The sequence below is a fragment of the Pantherophis guttatus genome, chromosome 1, assembly GCF_059756535.1.
Source record: "Pantherophis guttatus breed Tessera chromosome 1, ASM5975653v1, whole genome shotgun sequence".
Taxonomy (NCBI): Eukaryota; Metazoa; Chordata; class Lepidosauria; order Squamata; family Colubridae; genus Pantherophis; species Pantherophis guttatus.
Window position 1 is genome coordinate 246,315,264 of NC_142063.1, and position 22,293 is coordinate 246,337,556.

General features: G+C 40.3%; 1 protein-coding gene across 1 annotated transcript in view; it reads left to right on the forward strand.

Moving 5' to 3' along the window:
• Nucleotides 1-354: 354 nt before the first annotated feature.
• Nucleotides 355-22,293, forward strand: part of LOC117660839 (uncharacterized) — an 89,119-nt gene continuing 67,180 nt past the window's right edge. Inside the window, exons 1-10 of the mRNA XM_034409135.3 lie at nucleotides 355-523; nucleotides 3,192-3,324; nucleotides 6,165-6,237; nucleotides 6,507-6,617; nucleotides 6,891-7,004; nucleotides 8,958-9,152; nucleotides 10,435-10,591; nucleotides 18,461-18,609; nucleotides 20,484-20,636; nucleotides 21,256-21,357. Coding sequence (XP_034265026.2) covers nucleotides 3,197-3,324; nucleotides 6,165-6,237; nucleotides 6,507-6,617; nucleotides 6,891-7,004; nucleotides 8,958-9,152; nucleotides 10,435-10,591; nucleotides 18,461-18,609; nucleotides 20,484-20,636; nucleotides 21,256-21,357 — 1,182 coding nt within the window. The 5' untranslated portion in view covers nucleotides 355-523; nucleotides 3,192-3,196. The remainder of the gene's footprint in view (nucleotides 524-3,191; nucleotides 3,325-6,164; nucleotides 6,238-6,506; nucleotides 6,618-6,890; nucleotides 7,005-8,957; nucleotides 9,153-10,434; nucleotides 10,592-18,460; nucleotides 18,610-20,483; nucleotides 20,637-21,255; nucleotides 21,358-22,293) is intronic.

Sequence of the window (22,293 nt, forward strand, 5' to 3'; positions counted from 1 at the left end):
TGGCAAACCGGCTCTTAATAAATGAACGTATGAAGATGGTGTGGATTTGCAGTTGTTTAAATCAGTATTTCAAAAGGGCTTTGTGATATCTAACTTCCAAACACAAGTCTATGTTTTGGGCACCTACAGTCTCATTCAGGCCTACTAACCTTTCACATGGTTTTAACCGTCTCTAGAACTCAGCAAAATAATTTCTCCCACTTATGCAAAAGAACCCCATTTATTTATTTGGTCATTTTTTGATTAAAATAGAGCAACATGCCATCTATGAAACTGGAGCCCAGGAAGTTATTTTTTCAGCCCTCAGCTTTTGTGTATAGATGTTGTTACGGTTACCGCAAAGCCTAACCAGGCACTCTGACAAACGTCTCGATTGCATCTTTAGTTTTGATCACACTAGCTATAGAAACCTGTGGGAGATGTTTGCTGCTACTATTTCTAATAACGCAACTGAGCTCTTTGCTTTGCTAGGAGCTGTTTACCTTCTATGCTTGTGAAGTTGTGACCTTTCTATTGAGACCAGGTATCGTATTCTCTTAAACTATGTGTTCCAAGACAGAGAGCAAAAGTAACAGCAACTTAATTTTATTTGTCCCAGAAAGTGCATTTCCTTGTTAATTTATGCTAAAATAACTGCATATGCTAAAATAACTGCATATGCTAAAATAACTGCGTATGAAAGACCTTGATATACAGAACCAGGTCTTGCTCTGCTAAAGAAAGTACTACAGTAATCAAAATGAACAGTCACAGTTTTGCTCTTAAGAAAGATTTTTTAAAAATGGTTTTCTGGAAAGAGGTTAAATGCTATGTTTTTAGAATTATCATTTAAATCCTTAAAAAATTAAGATAATTGGAGAAGAAATTCTAACATATTTTCTCTTTATTCTCTCTACCTCCCGTCCTCTCCCTTCCCATCATCATAATGGTCATTTCAATTTTGTTTGCTTTTAGGGGAACAGGCATGCTTCCTAGTATTAATTATGTCTATTTTGAAATCTTATATATGGGTTGCTGGTATCATTCTTAATCTCATTACCTAAATTGGCTAGCACAGTCATGCCTGTGGCTTTTTCAGGGAGAGAGACATCAACTGATCATGGATTATTTTTGAAATTGTGATCTGGCATTTGAAAATCCTGTAAGCATCAGTTATACAATAGACTTGATGCTTAAAGAAAATACTAAAAAGTTTCATAAGAAATTGGGGGTGGGGGAGAATTATTTTGTTAAGGCATTTCTATATCTTGGCAGAAACAGTCACTCTGATTTAAGGGACATGCTTAAGACATTTTAAATCCCTCACAGTTTTAATTTATATATTAATTAGATGGAGTGCTTTTTCTAAAGAAATTGCATTGCATTTCCCAAATTTGATATGTTGTTACACTTTGGGCAACAAGTCAGGAAAAAGGGACATGCTTTTCCATAAGTCAGTAGGAAATTATCTGTGTGGGTTCAGCTGCAGCTTATGTAACTAGAACCCATATGATTTATTCTGATCATATTTTATGCTACTCAAATCACACCGAGAGCCAGTTCCTATATAAAAGCTACACTAATTAAGAACTGAGACTATAGAGTCATGCTCAAAGAGGAGAAATGGACAATTCTGTGTAATTATCAAAATCTTTGATACAAATGATTATACTGTTCTATGACCGTAATAAAGATTTGTTTTGATATTGGTGATTAGGTATGTTTTCGCTGTCTTTGAATTATATATCAAATGTCAGGATAAAATAATAAAAATTAAACATTTTAAAAGACTTCTGTCTGAACCCACCAGAATGAGCCAAAGATGTGAAGCAGTGTTAGAAAAATGCAGTCAGTGTTCTGCATTAATTACCGTGTTGGACGTGACTTGTTTCAAATTCCTTTCAGTCATTAACCTTATTACTCTGCTTTGCACCAATCACTATCTTTTTAGCTATCTCACAATCTGATTTTCAGGGGGGGAATGGAAAGCAATAAAATGATGTATTGTACCCTTGAGTTTCTTGAAAGAAAGCTTACATATAAATTAAATCATTGCATATTGCCACCACAGAAAGAACAAGCAGAGGACAGGATTTGTCATGGAATTGACATTGGAGGCAACAGATATATTAAGTCAGTTTTTGACCTTTCTGAAATATTCTGTAGTAATACTCAGCAAGGAATCTCTTGATGTATTCCAGATAGGCAACATATAACAGTCTCAGTATCTAAAACTATCATATATATAACTGCTAAAAGAAATTTGTAGGCCTGTCAAAGTTGCTAATGGTTTGGCTAACTAGGCCAGGAATAAGTATATTTCTTTTCTTTCAAAGTTCTTTTGTGCTATAATGTTATCGCACTTTATAATGCTATAAAGTCTGCTGATGTGGATCCAATATTAATGAGGCCAAATGTGGCTTTACTGAGAATGATCAAGAATCTAGTTCATATATCATAATTGATTGCATTTGGTTTGGTCTTACCATAATGTGTGAAATTGTAATTTATAAACCATATTTTATGGATTATAATTTGCACAATCTTGCTAAATTATGCCTTATTCAGTGAGCTGTTGTAAAACCAATAATAATGATGTGTGGACCCAGTTAGTAAAACATGAAAATACCTTATCCGTGTTTGTGTAAACACTGTATGATGGGTATATTTGATCTCTGAATAGGTGCTCTTTTAATGGATATTGTTGTTTGTTATGTCTTGTTTTTCATTTTGTAAAGTTGCCCTGAATTATTGGGAGGGATGCAGCCTAGAAATTTAACAAATAAATGAATAAATATCTTACACTAATGGAGGTAATAATTAGCTTTCAGCTTGGTCAGAATAAACTAAAGTGATGTTTTAGTAGTTAGCACTATCAACCAATAACCAATTTCTGGGTATTGGGGTGTAGATGCTTTCAATAAGTGAACCAGGAAAAGGCTAAAGAATAATTTGCAGATCATCTTCTCTTTCCTATTATATTGGTGACATAAAAGAAGCTTGAATTACAGCTAGAAGATATGCAGAGCTTATACTTCTGCTGGTTCTTTTGTCCTCAAACCAGAAATGAAACAAATATGCATCATACATTATACCTTATTTTGGTTTCTGTGCATTATATTTATACACTTACTCCTAAAATGCTTTGTTATGAAACCGTATTGTTGAAAATTGAATATAATTTTATCTACACTTTCTCTTTATGTTACAAGACCAAATGGATGAAACTTATAAGATCTCTTCAACTGAAAGAGTCCAACAGGTAGAGAAAGAATTAGCTGTGCAGCTGGCTGAACTGAAGACAGAAATTGAAGGAAATGGGATCTTACAGGGAACTCCACATTGGTAAAAACATCATTTTTTATTTAGGACCATAGCTGTTTCGTAAAGGGCCACATACCTTTGCTCCAATGCAGCTCCTTCCCATTCTTGGGCAAGGTTGTTCAAAGGTCTTCCTGTAAAATCATTGTGAGGAATGTATTGGGCATCTGTGGAATAAAGTCAGTTTGTTCTAGGTTGGACTTTAGCCTTGTAACAGGTCCTATGTTGGGTTCAGTCTTGCTCAGTTATTTGGGAGGAGGTTGACCCTATTGATGAAGTGAACAGGATTCTCATGGCAGTTAGCTTGGTCACCTGTCTACATTAAGCCATCAGTAGACCCAATGATGCTGGACATTTTTTTTAGGGGAAGTAATAGAAAAGGTGGTTGTGAACAGCAGCTCCAGAGAACTCTGGTGGAAATGGATTATTTGGATCCCTTTCATTCAGGATTCAGGCCTAGGAATGGGACCATAAAGCATTTATTGTGCTTTTAGATGACCTAGATAAGAGCAGGATAGAGGCAATACATCCATCCTTGTTCTTGATAGCTGTTATGATCTGTCATAATGTCCTTGAGAGAGAGGAGGAAGAGGAAGAGCTGCAGCCTACTTAGGTGATGGTCAGATAAGAGGTAGCTGAGCCCACAGAAGGAATAGGAACTTTGAAAATGTCTCAGAAGTGACCCACCTTGGCTTGTTGGACAGTAAAGAAAAGAGGGAGAGAAATGTATTTTCAGATTTTCAAGATTCTGTTACCCTAACCTTACAAAAGGTAATGTTAATAGTCATAGTTGGCCCTTTCTGTCTGGACTACCTTGAAGGGCTGAAATCCTGTCCCCTCCCCATCAACATCAACTGGGACCAGCCTTGAAGGAAAGAAGAAAAAGCATCAATGACTTAATAATACCTTTAAGGGTTTTTTTTACATTTGTTTTTAATTATTATGGTGGCCATATAAGTAGAAACAAATTTAAAAATCACATTATAAATATAGGCTTAATTTCAGAAAGAACAGCTGAACAATGATATATGCCAGTCAATCGTATATTTCTCTGCAGCATATTTGATTTTAATAATTCCAGCACACTTTATGTAACCTTCAAACAATATTCTTTAGGCTGTCCAACCCTATGTTTATCTACTTATGAAACAATATGTGAGGAGTGAATTACTGTTGTGATATCAGTGACTCACACACTGAAATCCAATTCATTAGATTACTGCAACTTGTTTATGGTGTTGCCTTTAGAGATAACCCAGAAATTCCCGGCATAAAACACGGTAGTGAGATTACTAGCAGGGCAAAGTTACTGCACAAATTGATTCACAGAATATCAAACAAAGATGGAAGGAGTATACTGTAGTTCAGTTAAGGTATGCATATTATCTTAGTTATTCTCTATTTAGAAGAACTTCTACAATAGAAGGTTAAATTAGATCAGCACATCTGGTTGTTTGCAAATTTGAAGCTTACCAAATTGATGGAATGGCTATAGGAATATGGGAAGCAACAGAAGAAGAATCAGTAAAGGTTCTATGCAAATTATGCCAGCAAATCTGAAGAATGACATCCCGACCAACTGACTTTATACCAATACTAAAGAATGGAGGCATAACCATGTTTGCAAACTGTTATACCACATCCTTAAGTTCACACATTAGCAAGAAAATGCTTAGGATCATCCAACACAGAGCAGGTGGCGATTCTCAGGTCATGGTTGCCTTAAAGGTGCTTTTCAAGAAGCAACTGGACTTCCTGGTTTTTCTTTGAAAACGTTTCACTTTTCATCAGCTGAAGAAGCTTCTTGGATGAGAAGTGAAACGTCTTCAAAGAAATACCAGAAAGTCCAGTTGCCTATTGAAAAAGCACCTTTGGGACATTTACCCCACAGTGTAATCCCTTGCCAACCTTTTTTCATTTCATTCTCACAATTCATGGAGGTATTTGCTACTGTGTGACCCCCCTTTAGAGAATGTTATGGCATCAGTTTAAAATTAGGGCCTTAGCCTGCTCATCTCTGGTTTTGACTGCATTCTACTGAAAATGATGTTCTGTTCAAAATATGCAGTTGTACAGCTGTTGACTTTCTCAAATAGTCAATTTCCCCACATCAATTGCTACATATTTGTTCTATTAGTATTCTAATATTTGTTCTACTTGTGATTGATAAAATGAATTAATCTGTATGCCAAGCCCCTCCACTAAGTGGGAATGACGAGATCTGACAAAGCTGAATTGGCCTTTTAATTTTAGCAGAAAAATTCCAATAGTTGGAAATAAAAATATATTTAACAAGATAAAGGTAAAGGTTCCCCTCACACATATGTGCTAGTTGTTCCCGACTCTAGGGGGCGGTGCTCATCTCCATTTCAAAGCCGAAGAGCTACACTGTCTGAAGACATCTCAGTGGTCATATGGCCGGCATGATTAAACGCCAAAGGTGCACGGAACACTGTTGCCTTCCCACCAAAGGTGGTCCCTATTTTTCTACTTGCATTTTTTATGTGCTTTTGAACTGCTAGGTTGGCAGAAGCTGGGACAAGTAATGGGAGCTCACCCCATTATGTGGCACTAGGGATTCAAACCGCTGAATTGCCAACCTTTCGATTGACAAGCTCAGCGTCTTAGCCACTGAGCCACCGCATCCCCTCTTAACAAGAGTAGGTGGGAATAAATATTGACTTGAAAGTTTCAGTCTGTGGATATTGGTGGGTTAGGCTGTATGGTGGGTTAGGCTTGAGTTTCCATGTGATTATTGCTAGATTCATTCTATATATTTTGCAGCTTTTAAATCATTTCATATATGTTTTATTGCTAATTCTGCTTTGGTCTACGCTACAATAATATTTCATCCTGTTTCATAGTTCTGTGCCTCTTCCAAAAGACATTGATTATTTCAGAAGAGAAAGGGAGTGGACACTGAAAAAATGTTTACAGGTAAGTAATAAATGCATCACTATAAAAAAAAATACCACAACATAGACAGTCCAAAAGTTATACCTCTTTTGCCTGTTGTTAAACCTATTCCAACTGGAGAAGCTTATTTCTGATTTTTAGTAATTATTTTATTGAATAACAAAATTGTCATTAGAATGTTCTGATTACTAAACAGCATTTTCTACAATTTTAAAAGATCCCACAATACTATAAAAATACCTATATTCAATGCCGCTGAATAATTTTACACTGTTGTTGATTTTTCTCAGGTTGCAGAGGCAAAGCCTCTTGTAATTCAGACTGATGTCCTGAAGAGGGAGCTAGATAGCTGTCTAAAAAGAGAATATACACCCGAAAGCTTACCCTTGTTGTTGTATCAGGTAATGTTTGCTTTTTTCACGTTTGAAGGTTTTTTCCCAGCCTAAATTTTCCGCCAAAAAAACCCTGGCATATTATGGCTTCTCAGTCTCCAAATTCCTCAAAGTTGTGCCTCTGATTGCCCATATTTTGTATTGGAATTTTTTAGTTTGAGGTGGACAATGAGCCAATGTGTATGCGAATGATATTCCAAGGAAGTTATTTAAACTGTATAGTTTTTCAGAAGTAAAACTGTAATTTTAATCTGTAAAAAATCTCTTTATTTTTGTACAAAGTTTTTTATCGACAGGATCCCACAGTTAGTCCAAAGCAAATACTTACATATGCTAAGATGGAAAAGATTTTGTCAGCACAGTAGTGTTATTGAACAACTGTACCCTTTCTACCAGGTATGAATTCTCAAAGTTTGCACAGTTGTTAAATATAATGTAAAATGTTTATTTTCAAATGAACTTAAATATGATTTAATGTTTGTTAAGTGCGGAGGCAAAGCTATAGAATTTTCTGTAAGTTCAATTTAATTTGAGAAAAATGGTATTTTCCTACATAATAACTTAAAAACCTGCTCATCTAAAATCACTGACTTCTTATTAATGTCTATTTCTATATGTGGGAACTTGCAGGGGAGTATTAAAATCTACCAACAAAAATAATTTCTATAGAATCATCTATCTAATGTATAGAATAGAATCTATAGAATATAGAATGTATAGAATATCTTTATAGAATATCTATAGGATAGGTAGTAACTATAGAAATTGTAATATGTGCATCTGTTCATGTATAGATTGGCTCTAAAACCAGGAGTCCAGTGGATCAATAATGTGATATTAACCATTTTGTTAGGCCAGCCAATAGGAAGAATTGTTGAAGCTTCAGACGGCGCCAAAGAGATGAATTTAGTTTTAGAAATCATTGATCCCCAACAAAGTTATGTTTCTAGTTCTCAGCAAACACTTTTTATAAGTAGGGGGAAAAAAACCTTTATAGCAATAGGCAAGCTTTTTGACTCTCTGAAGGAGATGGGTGATTTAAAAACATGAAAACAAACAACTTCCCAAAATTTTGGAAGGATATCTGTGGGTCTTCAAGGCATTCCTGAAAATAAAAATAATACTAGACTGGCACTTTGCTTTTATTTTTATTTTTTTTATGGCCCCTGCTAACATTTTGGAAGCTTCATTTTTCATTTTTTAAACTGAAGCCTTGTAGAAAAGGGAAGTCTAGGATACTGTAATGAAAGAGTGTTTGTTATTCTTGTAAAATACATATAAGGAATTGCCAGAAGCTAAGGCTACCAGAAGCTAAAAGAAAGTGGAGGTAGTTAAAACAGAAGAGAGACAGATATCTGTCGGGCAGAGAGAAGACAAGATAGGATATGACCCTGCAACCTTGTGACAAACTAAGTTATTTATTAAATAAGCACAGGCGAATTTTGATGATTTACCTCTTTAAAGAAAAAAACAATTTTGATAGAATCATAGAACGGTGAATAGGAAGGGACCACAAGGATTATCTAATCTAAATCTCTGTAAAGTTCAAGAAAACAAATTAAATCATCCTTGGGTGCTAGATATACTGACAACCTTATAACGTCACCTTATACAGAGTTCCGTAAATAACTGTAAATACTTTAAGAAAATAAGAGACAGAATATAATCTTCCTTCTTTGTCTGGATACTAGGGAAAAAATAGTAAGAAAGATATATGGCCATATATAGGTGATAAATAAATAAACCTCAGTGCAATAATTCTTAAAATTGTTCATTTGTGGATAAACTTAGTTTCTGGCAACCATATTTTATACATTCATGTATCTGCAAAAAATAACACAGAAATTGTGCTACTTCTCACCAAATCAACTTATTTTGCAAAAACCCCAAAGATGCTGTTGGAATGCACTCAAGTGGCTGAAGGTATCATATTGTTTGATAATGGTGCTTGATGTTCTAGGTCTGTGATGGCGAACCTTTTCTGGATTGAGTGCCCAAAGTGCATGTGCAAACCCCCAAAATGCAATGTGTGTGTGGCCCCGCGCATGTGCCCCCCTACGCATGCACGTGCAGCCTCCCGCATGTGCCCCACCCCGTGCATGTGCATGCTCCCCACACATGCGCCCCACACATGCGCAGCAGAGACCCTACGACTAGCTGACCGATAGGAGGCGAGCGCGCATGCGCAGCGAAGCTGAACTGGGGTGATAGCTCGTGTGCTCACAGAGAGGGCGCTGTGTGCCACCTGTGGCACGCATGCCATAGGTTCGCCACCACGGTTCTAGGTAGTTCGTTAATTCATCTTCCTGGGACAAGAAAGCCGCTTCCATCTTTTTCCTTTCTTTGTAGAAACAAGTGGCTCAAATTATGCAGGAGTATAATGATGCCATTCAAAGGTCTGCCAGACTCTCAAGTGTACGAGAGAGCTTTCTGATTGGAAAAGAAATTCCTATAAACCTGGTGACCCAGGAAGATTTGATGATCTACACACAATGGCTAATATGTCATTTGCATTCACTTAAAACCATCCATGCCTATCTCCAGGTAAGACAATGGCTTACGATGAAAGAGGCCATGAAGCGTTATGGGGAAGTTGAGACCCATTTCACAATTAATATTCATACATTTCTGCTAAAGGCAGCAGGGCACTTATATAGGTTGTGTTAACATTCTGCCAATAGTATTACAATATTAATGTAAAATGACAGCACAAAGTCTGGATCCCTTTGCAAATCCCCTCCCCAAATCTAGCCCTTTGAGCATTAACTGGATTCCTTGAAAAGCAGCTCTTTTTTCAGATGCAAGGCACCAGCCATAAATAGTTCAATATTTATTTTATAATTAGATAGCAGTAGATAAAGAACTAAAGATTTGTAAACGTTTCTACTGAGGTTGCATTCTTATATGGACATTTTTCAAAGGAGTGGCCTAAAGAACTCAAACCATTGTAGGCTAAAGCATTTACTGTGGTATAAATTTGATTGAGGATGAAAATGTGCACCATAAATTGATTGGACCTTAAGGAAATATGAGATTATCTTTCTTCTAATAGATAGGGAGTCTGGGACTCTCCAGACACTGCTGAACTGCAGTTCCTAATATCTTACAATAAGAATGAATTTAATAACTAGATGTGAAGTGAAGTCAGGGTCCATTCTTATTGTTTTACTTGGGCTAGTATATAAAACATGAAACATCCTTTCTGTAGGAAACTGGAGTTTATAATTTTTTAAATTTATTTTAAATTTGATTTATATGCTACCCTTCTCCGGAGACTCAGGGCGGCTTACAATGCGCTAAGCAATAGCCTTCATCCTTTTGTATATTTATACAAAGTCAGCTTATTGCCCCCACAACTGGGTCCTCAATTTACCTACCTTAAAAAGGATGGAAGGCTGAGTCAACCTTGAGCCTGGCGAGATTCGAACCTGCAGTAATTGCAGGCAGCTGGTCTTAATAACAGGGTGCTTTAGACCACTGTACTACCAAGGAAATAATAATATTTCTTTTATTAATAGCAAGATGCAGCCTACATTTTCTGAAATAACAGACTCATATAGGTGTTTGTGTCTCCAACCAATATAAAAAAAGAAGAAATAACCTTAGTTGAACAGCATATTTCAAAATGTCCTAGGCAGGATTCCCTAAATTATATTTCTTTACAAAGGCTGGGAATCTCAGTCCATTTCCCATGAAACAACAGTTTCTATCATTCTTTGGGGAGAAGTATAAAAGTAACTTATATTAATTAACTATTAATTACATGTGTACTACCTTCTGCTTTAAAGACATATAATGAATGTAAAACATGTGCTCAAATCTATAGGTACTCCAACACTTGCCTATTTCTCACAGGACAGAGGTAACCATTGACAGACATTCATTTCAAGGTGATGGAGATAAATCTAAAGCTTCTGGAAAAATGGATTTTTTGTCTCCCAGGGTGCAGGTCTCTGTCCACCCTAGCACTTTAGCCATGGAAGGTAAGGAATAATGATATCTGTATAATTTGAGAGCCACAGTCTTGAAGGGCTCTGGGGCCTATAAAAATTAGTTGAGAGACTGAACATGGGTCTCTCTTTCCCTCAGTGATTTCTGTATGAAGTAATTGTTTTGGCCCAATAACCATGCCGTAGGGATCTAGCTGCTAAACAGAGCTAGATGTCTTCGTGAATTTTCTAGAGAGAACATGTTTTCCAGTCTTTTCATGTTTCTCAAAATTAGAGCAGGAGGATTGGAAAAATACTGATTCAAGGTAAGGTAAGGTAAGGTAAGTTAAGGTGAGGTGAAGTGATAATAAGACAAGATAAGCCATAGGATAAGATAAGATAAAAGATAAGATAAGATATTCTGTTGCCTGCTCTCAAGAGAAAGTATATATTTACCATAATACACATATACACATGCTATATACATACACATAAATATATACTATTTATATTTAGCATTTCCTCAGGATAGAGTATCCTCTGGGTATTCAAAATAGTGTTGGTGGACCTTTACCTCCTATAACAAACTCTAATGGTAAGACTAGGCTAAGAGAGAGAATGACTAAACCCAAATTATCTAGGGAACTCTATTATTGAGGAGAACTTTGAATGGATCTCCCCAGTCCCATTCTAGTAGGTTTACTGCTACTTTATGTTGTTGTCCTCAACCTACCACCAATTGCTTAGTTATAATTTCAAGTTTCAAGGTACGACAGACTCCCCAAAAGATACCTATGACCTGGCTGCACAATCCCACAATCATGTGACTACATTTCAGGCACATTTACAGCTGTTTGTAAACATCCAGTGGTCATGAGGTTACAATGTTTTTGCTGAAAATCAGTGTTTACTTCCAATTTTTTGATTAAAAACATTCCCTAGTAGACAATAAGTTTGCTTAATGACTGCTGCAGAAAAGATCATAAAATCAGGTTGCTTACATGGGTGTCTCATTTTACGACCTTCAAGACTTATGATCATAATGAGCAGCCTCCTGTATGGTTGTAAATCAAGGTCTGCCAGTATGATTATACCAACATTGCAATTACTTCTTAGATTGAATTAACAAAGATGAACAAATATGTGCATATTCTACCTTTAGACTCAATCCAAGGTCATTTCAGGATTCTGGCCATATGATTCTGTACTCAGTTCATATCTGGCTATAATTTCAAAGGAAAATAGGCTTTTATGGAGCCAGAAAGATAATTCAAATGATTTGTTTCTTTGCTGTTTACTTTCAGTAACAAGTTATTCCAATCCATTTCTTTCGAAGATATTAAATAAAGTCTACACAGATAGACTTTATAAAATCTATACAGTATAGATTTAAATTGGATAGATTAAATGAGAAGATGATTAAGTAAAACATTAAAAGCAAAGACTGAGTGAAGTGTAGAGTAGGAACACAGAAGGCCTTATTCATGCCAAGCCATCAAACAACAAATTAGATTACCTACAATTCTACAAATTCTGGTGAACTTGATTGAACTTTAGCAAATTGTTGCACAGTAATTAAAATACTTGTCTCAATAAAATTATAACTCAAGAAACAATAAAGCAAACAATAAAGCAAAGGACCTACATCTGTGCAGGGAACATAATTATATTTGGGGTTTGAAATATACCTTGAAAATGTCTCTCAGTAGAAACTGCATTAGGCTCACATTTGGGCTACTAAACTACAAAGTAGAATTTAGTGTTCTGGCCGTCTCTCATTTTCGGGCCCAGATTAAAATGATGCTTTCTGCTCACTTTATTTTGGTCTTGTATTTGACTTACAACAGTTCATTTAATAACTATTCAAAGTACAATGGCTCTGAAAAAAGTGACTTATGGTTGTTTTTCACACTTATGGCTATTGCAGCATCCCCATGGTCATATGATCAAAATTCGGATTTTTGGCAACTAGCATGTATTAATAATGGTTGCAGTGTCCCGAGGTCATGTGCTCACTTTTGGTGAGTCAATGGGGAAGCCAGGTTCACTTAACAACCATGTTACTAACTTAACAGCTGCAGTGATTCACTTAACAACTGTGGCAAGAAAGATCGTAAAATGGGGTAAAACTCACTTAACAAATGTTTCACTTAGCCACAGAAATTGTGGGCTCAATTGTCATAAATCGAGGACTACCTATATTTATTTTCCTTTTTTTTTCTTTTCTGATTTTTATTGGTGTAAATCCTCCGGGGTCACAGACTGTGAGAGGAGCAGTTTACAAATCCTTTAAACAAGAAAGCAAGCAAGCAAATTGTCTGAGAAATACTTAGTCTGGGAGACTTCTCCCTTCTCCCTGATGTATGTGCCCAAGAATAGAGAATTTTCTCCATCACGAACTACAAGGGCAGCTGCTGGGGTCAAAGCCTTTCAGCCAGTATCACCCCACTTTAGGGCTGTCCTCCCCAAAGTGCTTGCCTGGCCCATCTCTGTGTTCTTTTCAGCACAAGATGAGGGCTGATCCCAGAACTCCAATCACTGCCATTTTAAAATTTGCATGTTTTGAGATGCTGTGACTTTGTTTTATTTACCTATTCATTTGTTTAGCTTAGAACCGACTTGTTATGTATTGATACTTTTGAGCGGGAGTTTCAAACCTGCAACATTTCTGATTGGCTGACAGTCCCTCCAGGATTGTATATAAGGAGGGCTGCAGCCTCTGAGTTTTTGCTGAAGTCTCACTGTAAATTAAAGAGCTGTTGTCACTTGCTTGGTTGTGCCTCTCGTTATTCCCGAACCACTTCATTGGCGACGAAGGTGGGATAGAGGTCACAACAAGCGACCCAGTGAGACCACGAGCTTCAGCTAGGCGACGAGGCGAACTACAGGAGGCATACCAAACATGTCTGCCTACGTTCCGCCCAAGCCTTTTGATCCGACCCGCGAAAAATGGGTCTCGTACCTAACGAGGTTTGAATGCTCGCTCGAAGCCAGCGACATGCAGGGGCTCTCCGCTAATCGGAAGAGGGCCCTCTTCCTAAGCCACTGCGGACCGGACGTGTTCGAGATGGCAGAGTCACTGTGTGAGCCAACGCCAGTCCAGACCGTCTCCTGGGACACCCTGATGGCCACACTCCGGGCTCACTACGCTCCCGTGCCCTCCAAGTTCGTGCAACGATACCAGCTCAGACAGCGCGTTCAGCGAGAGGGAGAACCGGTCAGCGCATACATGGCCAGCCTGAGAAAAGCCGCAACTCATTGCGACTATAGAGACTTGGATGATGCGTTGCTTGAGCAACTTATCTGCGGCGTTCGGGACATTAGGCTGCAACGGCGCCTGCTCGCCAAGCCTGATTTAACGTTTGCTGGAGCTCTCGACGAGGCCAGGGCTCACGAAGCCTCCACTAAAGCCGCAGAAACACTGCAGCGCCCGCTGACCAGCAAAGACAGCCCCAAGTCTGCCCCGGTGCACAGAGAAGACGCCGGATCCAGCTCGGAGTCCGAGTCGGATGAGGACGTCTTCCGAACGGAGCACCAGAGAAAAGACACCGGCAGCCCTCGGCGAAGCTGTCCCAGCTGTGGCGGGCACCATGATAGACTGTCGTGCAAGTACAGAGAGGCCATTTGCAGGCGTTGCGAGAAAAAAGGGCACTTGGCGCGAGTCTGTAGAGCCATTCTGCCCAGAAAACACCAACCACGTGAGCGCCACAGCCAACCGGAATCAACGCGCCAGAAGCAGCCAACGAGAGGAAGCGGCGCGAAAAAACGGCGCGAATTTGAACCTCGAGATGGCCGCAGCATTCACATAGACCAGGCCAGCACGGCGATCGAGGACAAAGTCAGCACGGTGGTCGAAATCAACGGCAAGCCATGCTCAATGGAGATCGACACCGGATCAGCTCTCTCCATAATGTCATGGGTGACCCTAAAGACCCTCCTGCCGTCGTTCCGGAAGGACCAGCTCTCCAAACAGAGACTGCGCATCCTAGACTACCAGGGGAACCGAGTCCCCCTCGAAGGCGTGGGCACGTTCCGGGTCACCTACGGAGACTACGAAAGAGACCTGCCACTGACCATCGTAACGAAGCAGCTTCCCAGCCTTCTCGGCATGGGATGGTTCCGAGCCCTCGGCATGGGCTTCACCGGCGTCCACCAGATGCTCAAGTCATCGTTGAAAGACAGCCTCCTGACCGAGTTCCAGGACGTTTTCGGGGACAAGTTGGGCAAGTATGTGGGAACCCCTATTTCCCTTAACTTAGACCCCAACGTAGCCCAAATAAGACTCAAGGCCAGACGGGTGCCGTTCGCATTGAAACCAAAGATCGATGCAGAATTGGACAAATTAATTAAACAAGGGGTGTTGGTTCCCGTTGACCATGCAAAGTGGGAAACCCCTATAGTGACCCCGGTAAAATCAGACGGCTCAATTAGGATCTGCGCCGACTATAAGTGCACGATCAACAAGGCCTTGCAGCCGAGCGCCTATCCGGTGCCGATCGTGCATCATCTACTACACTCCCTGGGGCCCGGAAAATTTTTTGCCAAATTAGACCTGGCTCAAGCCTACCAACAATTACCAGTTGACGATGCCACGGCGGAGGCGCAAACAATTGTGACTCATAGGGGTGCCTTCAAATGCACCAGGCTCCAGTTCGGGGTGAGCGTCGCACCCGGCCTGTTTCAAAGCACCATGGAGCGCCTCCTGCAAGGGCTCCCCGGAGTGGTGCCCTATTTTGACGACGTTCTAGTCAGTGCTCAAGACGAACGTCAGCTAGGGGACAGAGTAAGGAACGTCCTTTCGAGGTTTAGGGAGGCAGGTCTAAGACTAAAGAAAAACAAATGTATGATCGCTGTTCCCTCTGTTGAATTTTTGGGGTACAGGGTGGACGGCACAGGCATCCACCCTACCGAAAGCAAGGTGAGAGCTATTAGAAGCGCGCCTACCCCCAAGACCAAAGCAGAACTCCAAGCCTTCCTTGGGTTGCTCAACTTTTATTCGATGTTCCTAAAAGACAAAGCCACCGTGGCCGATCCTCTACACAAGCTATTGGGGAAGAATGTACCATGGGTATGGGGGAAACCACAGGCAGCCGCTTTTGAGGCAGTAAAAAGACTTCTATCGGAAGACAGTTTCCTCATCCAATACAACGCAGCGCTACCGCTCATATTGGTTTGTGACGCCTCCCCCGTAGGAGTTGGTGCCGTCCTAGGCCATAGACTGCCGAACGGCCTAGAGGCGCCCATTGCGTTTTACTCTCGCACCCTGTCAAGCGCAGAGCGAAACTATAGTCAGTTGGACAGAGAGGCTCTGGCTGCAATTGCGGGGGTTAAAAAGTTCCACGAATACCTCTATGGCCGTCAATTCGAACTTGTGACTGACCATCGGCCTTTGCTGGGACTTTTAGCAGGCGATAGGCCCACCCCCGCTGCTCTTTCTCCTCGTTTGACCAGATGGGCCATTTTTTTGTCGGCCTATTCCTATCAGCTTGTCCATCGACCCGGACGGACCTTGGGTCACGCAGACGCTCTCAGCCGCTGCCCCCTGCCTGACCTTCTTGACAACCCAACACCAGAAGCCTCCGTCCTTTTGCTGGACACTTTGACTTTGGGGCATATCTCCTCTTGCGAGGTGGCAAAGGCCTCGGCTCGAGACCCAATCATTCGTACTGTGATGGGCTGGGTATTGAAGGGGTGGCCGGTCAAGGTGGACGGGGGGGACTACCAAGGTTATGTTAACAAACGTAACGAACTGTTTATGCAAGGTGGTTGTTTGTTGTGGGGTGACCGGGTGGTAATTCCAACGAAACTACGAACAAGGGTCCTAGAATTGCTGCACGAAGGGCATCCGGGCATTGTTAGAATGAAAAGTTTAGCCCGCAGTTATGTTTGGTGGCCCAACATGGACCAAGTGATCTCCGAGTGGGTGGGGAAATGCAGGCCCTGCCAGGAGTCTCGTCCCGATCCCCCAGTAGCGCCCATACGAGAGTGGGAGAAACCAAAAGGGCCGTGGGGGAGGATCCATATTGATTTCGCTGGCCCCTTCCATGGGCAAACATTTCTAATCGTAGTCGATGCCTTTTCGAAATGGCTCGAAATAATCCTAATGCCCTCTACCACAGCCGAGGCAGTCATTAAAGCCCTCCGCAAACTATTTGCCACACATGGCCTACCGGATACCTTAGTATCTGACAATGGCCCTCAATTCACAGCGACCCTGTTCGAGGGCTACTTGGCCGGCCTGGGCATCCACCATGCCCTATCGGCCCCGTTCCACCCGGCCTCTAACGGATTGGCCGAACGTTTTGTGAGAACGGCCAAGGAGGCACTGTCCAGGTTAGATAACGGGGACTGGCAGGCCAGAATAGACCAATTCCTAGCTGTCCAGCATGCCACACCATGCACAGCCACAGGGAGAAGCCCAGCAGAACTTCTCATGGGTAGGAAGCTTCGGTGTGTATTAGACAGGCTTCACCCAAACTACTCGCACGAAAACTTCAAGGGAGAAACCTCTGGACTAAGACAGTTCCAGGTAGGGTCCCCGGTGTTCGCTCGCAATTATGCCAGCGGACCTCTATGGGTTGCAGGAACCATAGTGGGCATAACGGGCCCAAAATCCTATACGGTAGACGTAGGGGTAGACAGACTCTGGAAGTGCCACATAGACCAACTTAGAAAAAGGGTAGTTGGCGAAGCAAACATCCAGTTAGACATCTCCGAGCCTGACTATAACAACTTTCCCAAAACAGCTAACTCAAGCCCGGGTTCGCGAGAATACTTAGCTGACAAGCCCTGGTTCCAGCGCTGCCCCAGCGAGTCGCCACTCCCAACCGGGGATAACCACGCCCCGGATAAAATCCAGGAGGTTCCATTGGCGGAGCCGGGAGAGACAGAGAGTCCCTCCGACCAGCTCGACGCCCCAGCAGACACTGAACTGCGCAGGTCAACTAGAGCGAGAACTCGTCCTAGGCACCTGCGAGATTTTGTGTGTACATATGTAAATTTTTGAATGTCAGTGCTTTCTGGGAAGGGAGGGGTGTTATGTATTGATACTTTTGAGTGGGAGTTTCAAACCTGCAACATTTCTGATTGGCTGACAGTCCCTCCAGGATTGTATATAAGGAGGGCTGCAGCCTCTGAGTTTTTGCTGAAGTCTCACTGTAAATTAAAGAGCTGTTGTCACTTGCTTGGTTGTGCCTCTCGTTATTCCCGAACCACTTCACGACTCTAATCGTGTACAGTTAAACCAATACAAACCCTAACAAGGAAATGAACAGGGAAAGGACATTATGTAACAGGGAGAAACATGCAGCCAGCCCAAATAAGAAATGCTCATCACAAAAGCCCAGTGCCGTTGTTTATTTTAAGGTTTTATACACCTGGGTGTTTTTTAATGTCAGCTAACTGAAAATCTTGCAACCTAACTGTACTCTATGCCTTTTTAAAGATCCCACTAGACAGAAAAGACAAACAATTTTGAGAAGGCATTTCAACATGCAAAATGAGCAATGAAAGTTTAGGCCACCTATAGTATGATATTTGGAGGGCAGGGATTGTCTTGAGAGTCAGGAGCAGAGTGAGTTTCAGCAGTTCTGACCAGTTCAGTTGACCAGTTCTGGAGAACCGGTAGCAGAAATTTTGAATAGTTCGGAGAACCGGTAGTAAAAATTCTGACTGGCCCCACCCCCGTGTATTCCCTGCCTCCTAAGTCTCAGCTGATCGGGAGGAAATGGGGATTTTGAGATACCCTTCCCCTGGATTGGGGAGGGAATGGAGATTTTACAGTATCCTTTCCCTGCCACGCCCACCAAGCCATGCCCACCAAGCCACACCCACAGAACCGGTAGTAAAAAAATTTGAAAGCCACCACTGGTCAGGAGGACCTAATGTTTCTTATATTCTTCCATTAATTTTGCTTTCTTAAAGGAACCGTTGCAAAGAGTGCACTTCCCCAACACACTGCAGAAATGGACCAACTGAAACCACAGCTCAGACTTCTGCTTTCTCAACTGGATATTAATTATGATGTAGAGAATGTGAGACATTCTGCGAATGAGATGGAACTTTTTTCCATGGTAATAAAAATCCTGGTTTTTTTATTTCTTGTATATTGATGAAATGCAATTATGTTTTTAGTTTTTAGTCTGGTATGTAACTTTAAAAAATTCTGAGTTAGTGTAAATTAGTTCCCATTATCTAACTATTTAATGCACTGATCAGACAGCTCTATTTGCAATTCTGCAGACACAAAGTAAAAAGTAAAATTCCCTACAGGTTGCACTCAATTTTGGCGCCTTAATAGATACTTCTATGCTGTTTTTCTTGGCCCAAATATAAAAGTGGTTTATCACTGCTTTCTTCTGAAATCAGTCCCATTTGCTACCAGGCACAATGATGCCAAAATGAGAAAACATGCATTGCAGGGTCATGATTCAAGCCCTACCATCTATGTACTCGCATGTGGTTTTGTGATGCAAACAAAAAGGGGCAAAGTTTGCATTGTAACTTTGTGATACTACTTCCACTGCTGCAGAAACCTCTGTCTAGAATATTTCTCACTTTCCTGATTTATAAATTTTCTAATTCTAACTCATCCAAATCAGTAGTGGGTTCCTCCAGGTTCCGCCCGGTTCCACTGAGCCAGTAGCGGTGACGATATGATGTCACAGGTTCTGCCCCCCACCCCCCTTGTTATTCTTACCTTTTATTTGGCCCCATCCCCAATCTATTGCTGCCTCTGAGTCCCAGCTGATGGCTAGAGGGGAAAAAACTGTTTAAACTCTTGCCGCAGGGCTTCAAAGGGCCGCCCTACAGCTGATCAGTGTTAAAAGAAAACAAATGAGTAGACCGATGCCTGCAAAAATAAATGGGTAGACCAGTGCCTGCAAAAATACATGAGTAGATCACTGCCTGCAAAAATAAATGGGTAGACCAGTGCCTGCAAAAATACATGAGTAGACCAGTGCCTGCAAAAATAAATGAGTAGCCCAGTGTCTGCAAAAATAAATGGGTAGATTGGTACAGCTCTGCAAGCAGTTAAAAGCCTGGTAGACCAGTATCTCTGCTAAATCCTAAATAATTGTCACATGACCATCAAGCCACACCCACAAAATAAGCCACGCCCACAGAACCAGTAGTAAAAAATTTAGAACCCACCCCTGATCCAAATACTGTATTAACCAGGTCCAGTCCACTTAGATCCTGAATGAGACAAGATCAGTCAGGGGTGGCTATCTTCTGAGACATTCCATGTTTTTAAAGACAGCATGATTTGCTGACATGCCACATAATTTGAACATGTTTCTTAATAGAATTAATCTGGGCTGAAATATTTTTGGAACAGAATTTCTCTCTCCATATGTGTACATTGCATGCACAGAGCATATGTATGTGTGTGAGTGGGCAATTGATTTGCTTAAAAATATATTGCAAAATTATATAATTCAAAGGCTTTTAGAATGTTATATAGGAAGTGAAAGTCTGAATCCAATCTATTAAAAGTATTTTGTACAACAGGATAAAACGTATTGGGAGATATAACAAGGAGATACCTACCACCTCTAACATAGCCAGGTGGCAGGTAGATTTTTACAGCATATTAACGAACTTCATATAATCAGTAAACAATTATGTATCTTGTACAATGCAGGTCTGGATTTTTTTCTGAAAGCCTATAGTTAAAAAACAACAGTCCAAACTATTACTTATTTTAACATCAGCAAAGAATATAATAATCCTATCAATCTTCCCTTCCCTTCCTTTCCCTTCCCTTATGTTAGGTAAAATTAAATTTGGTTTAAAGTAAACAAGACTTCAGTGAACTCAATCTTTTCCTTGATTATAATGTTTCTGTACTGAGCAAGTAAATTCTGTCCTAGTACTGATTAATTCAGGGTAAAGCAATGTTATTTTTCTAGCTTAATCAGCATGATCTCCCCAACATCCTCAGGTCAAACATAAATTTAGGAGCATTTTCAATAAACAGCAAACAATGAGAACATTTCCTGTTTATGATGCTGGAACCCCCGGATCAGAAAAATTGAGCATTATGAACTCCAATGTGACTTTGAAAAAGACAGCAAATTGGACCTCTTTTATAAAGGTAAAAACTAAATTTCAACTTCAAGCTACGCAAGCAGCTATCTGAACTTTTGAATTTTCAAATTCTCAATAGCTAACTGCTATATAATCACCCTGAGTAAAACTGAAATTAAATATAATTATATTTAGGAAGACAGATTATGAGTCTTGTGTGTTTAGCTGTACGTGGAAAACCATACAAGAGCATGTATTATGCTTCTATATACTAAACTTAGAAGATGCTTCACATATAAGTGATTAGGGTTGCTCTTTGAAGAGGGAGATATACTGTGGACTGAGCAGCTGCAGTTTTCTTTCACAGCATTGACTGCACAGTATTCTGGAGGGTGGAAGGCCCTTGATGCTCTCTGCACTTGGTGATTTTCTTGCAGAGGTTTCATTACCAAATTAACATCACCAGTGCACTGATAATGTTACCTAGTTTGGTAATGAAACCTCTGCAAGAAAACCACCAAGTTCAGAGAGCACTTAGGGCCCCACAGTTCAACCCTGAGCTACAAATATTCTATCAACACAATATTCTTTTTCACACATACAAAATTGTTAATCCTCACCCACTACTAGATTAGTAAAATAAATTTTCTGTATTTTACTTTGAATATCTACATCTTGTCTGACAGATTAAGCCTCGACAAGATCCATGGCAACAAAAACTATTGATAAAACTTAAACAGTGGAAAAAGGTAGATGAACAGCTACAGATTCAATCAAAATTGTTACAGGTAAACAGCAACTTCTTTTAAAATTTACAGGTGGGTGTGTAACATCTTAGAATATTAATGACGTTCTCAAATTCCTTGTAATATGCATAGTAATATTACATGATACTTTCACTTCAAACAATTTCAGAAGTTTTGGGGTGTTAAGACAATATGTAAAATCACTGATGGGGGGAATCTTGTTTATTGTACAAAACCGTGGAACTTTCTTTCCACATTTTCTAGCAGAGAATATAGTTCTCCTGGATTTTCACACTATTTTGACATTCCTATAACCTTACTTTCGACTTACAACCAATCTATTAGTTAAATTTAACTCCCCCCAATTCTGATAGTTGATCACCGATGTTTAGCACAGATTCCAATAAGCATACAGGATACTGGATCCTACTTTTTTGGAGCTGTTTCCTGTGGAGACCAATTCTCTGTTCAATGACCTTATCAATATTCATTTTGCCATGCGGCTCTCAAAACTGGATACAGTATTATTAATACATGAAGCTGTTGAACAGTGAGTGCCTTTCAATTTAGTTCTAAAAGGCTCTGCACGCAATCAGAGAAGAAAGCTATCAGCTTTTCTACCTGAGATAACTTGCCCAGATGAGAGAAAGTGGGGGAGGTAGAATGGAAGGGGTTGCAAAAAGAAAAAGAGAAGAGAGTGGAAAAATAATAAAAAGAAAAATTCCCCCACAGATTCTGTCCCAGTGATATACTCTCCGTGTAATATCTAACACATCATTCCCAACTCCCAGGAAAAAGCCTCCTCATTTCTGCCCCAAGCAAATATGTAGAAGTGATTACATATTCAATATTATGAATGTTAATAGTGCATAATGGTAATATATTACCCTGTTTTCCCAAAAATAAGACATCCCCTGATAATAAGCCCAAACAGGCTTTTGAGCACATGTGCTAAAATAAGACCTCCCCGAAAATATT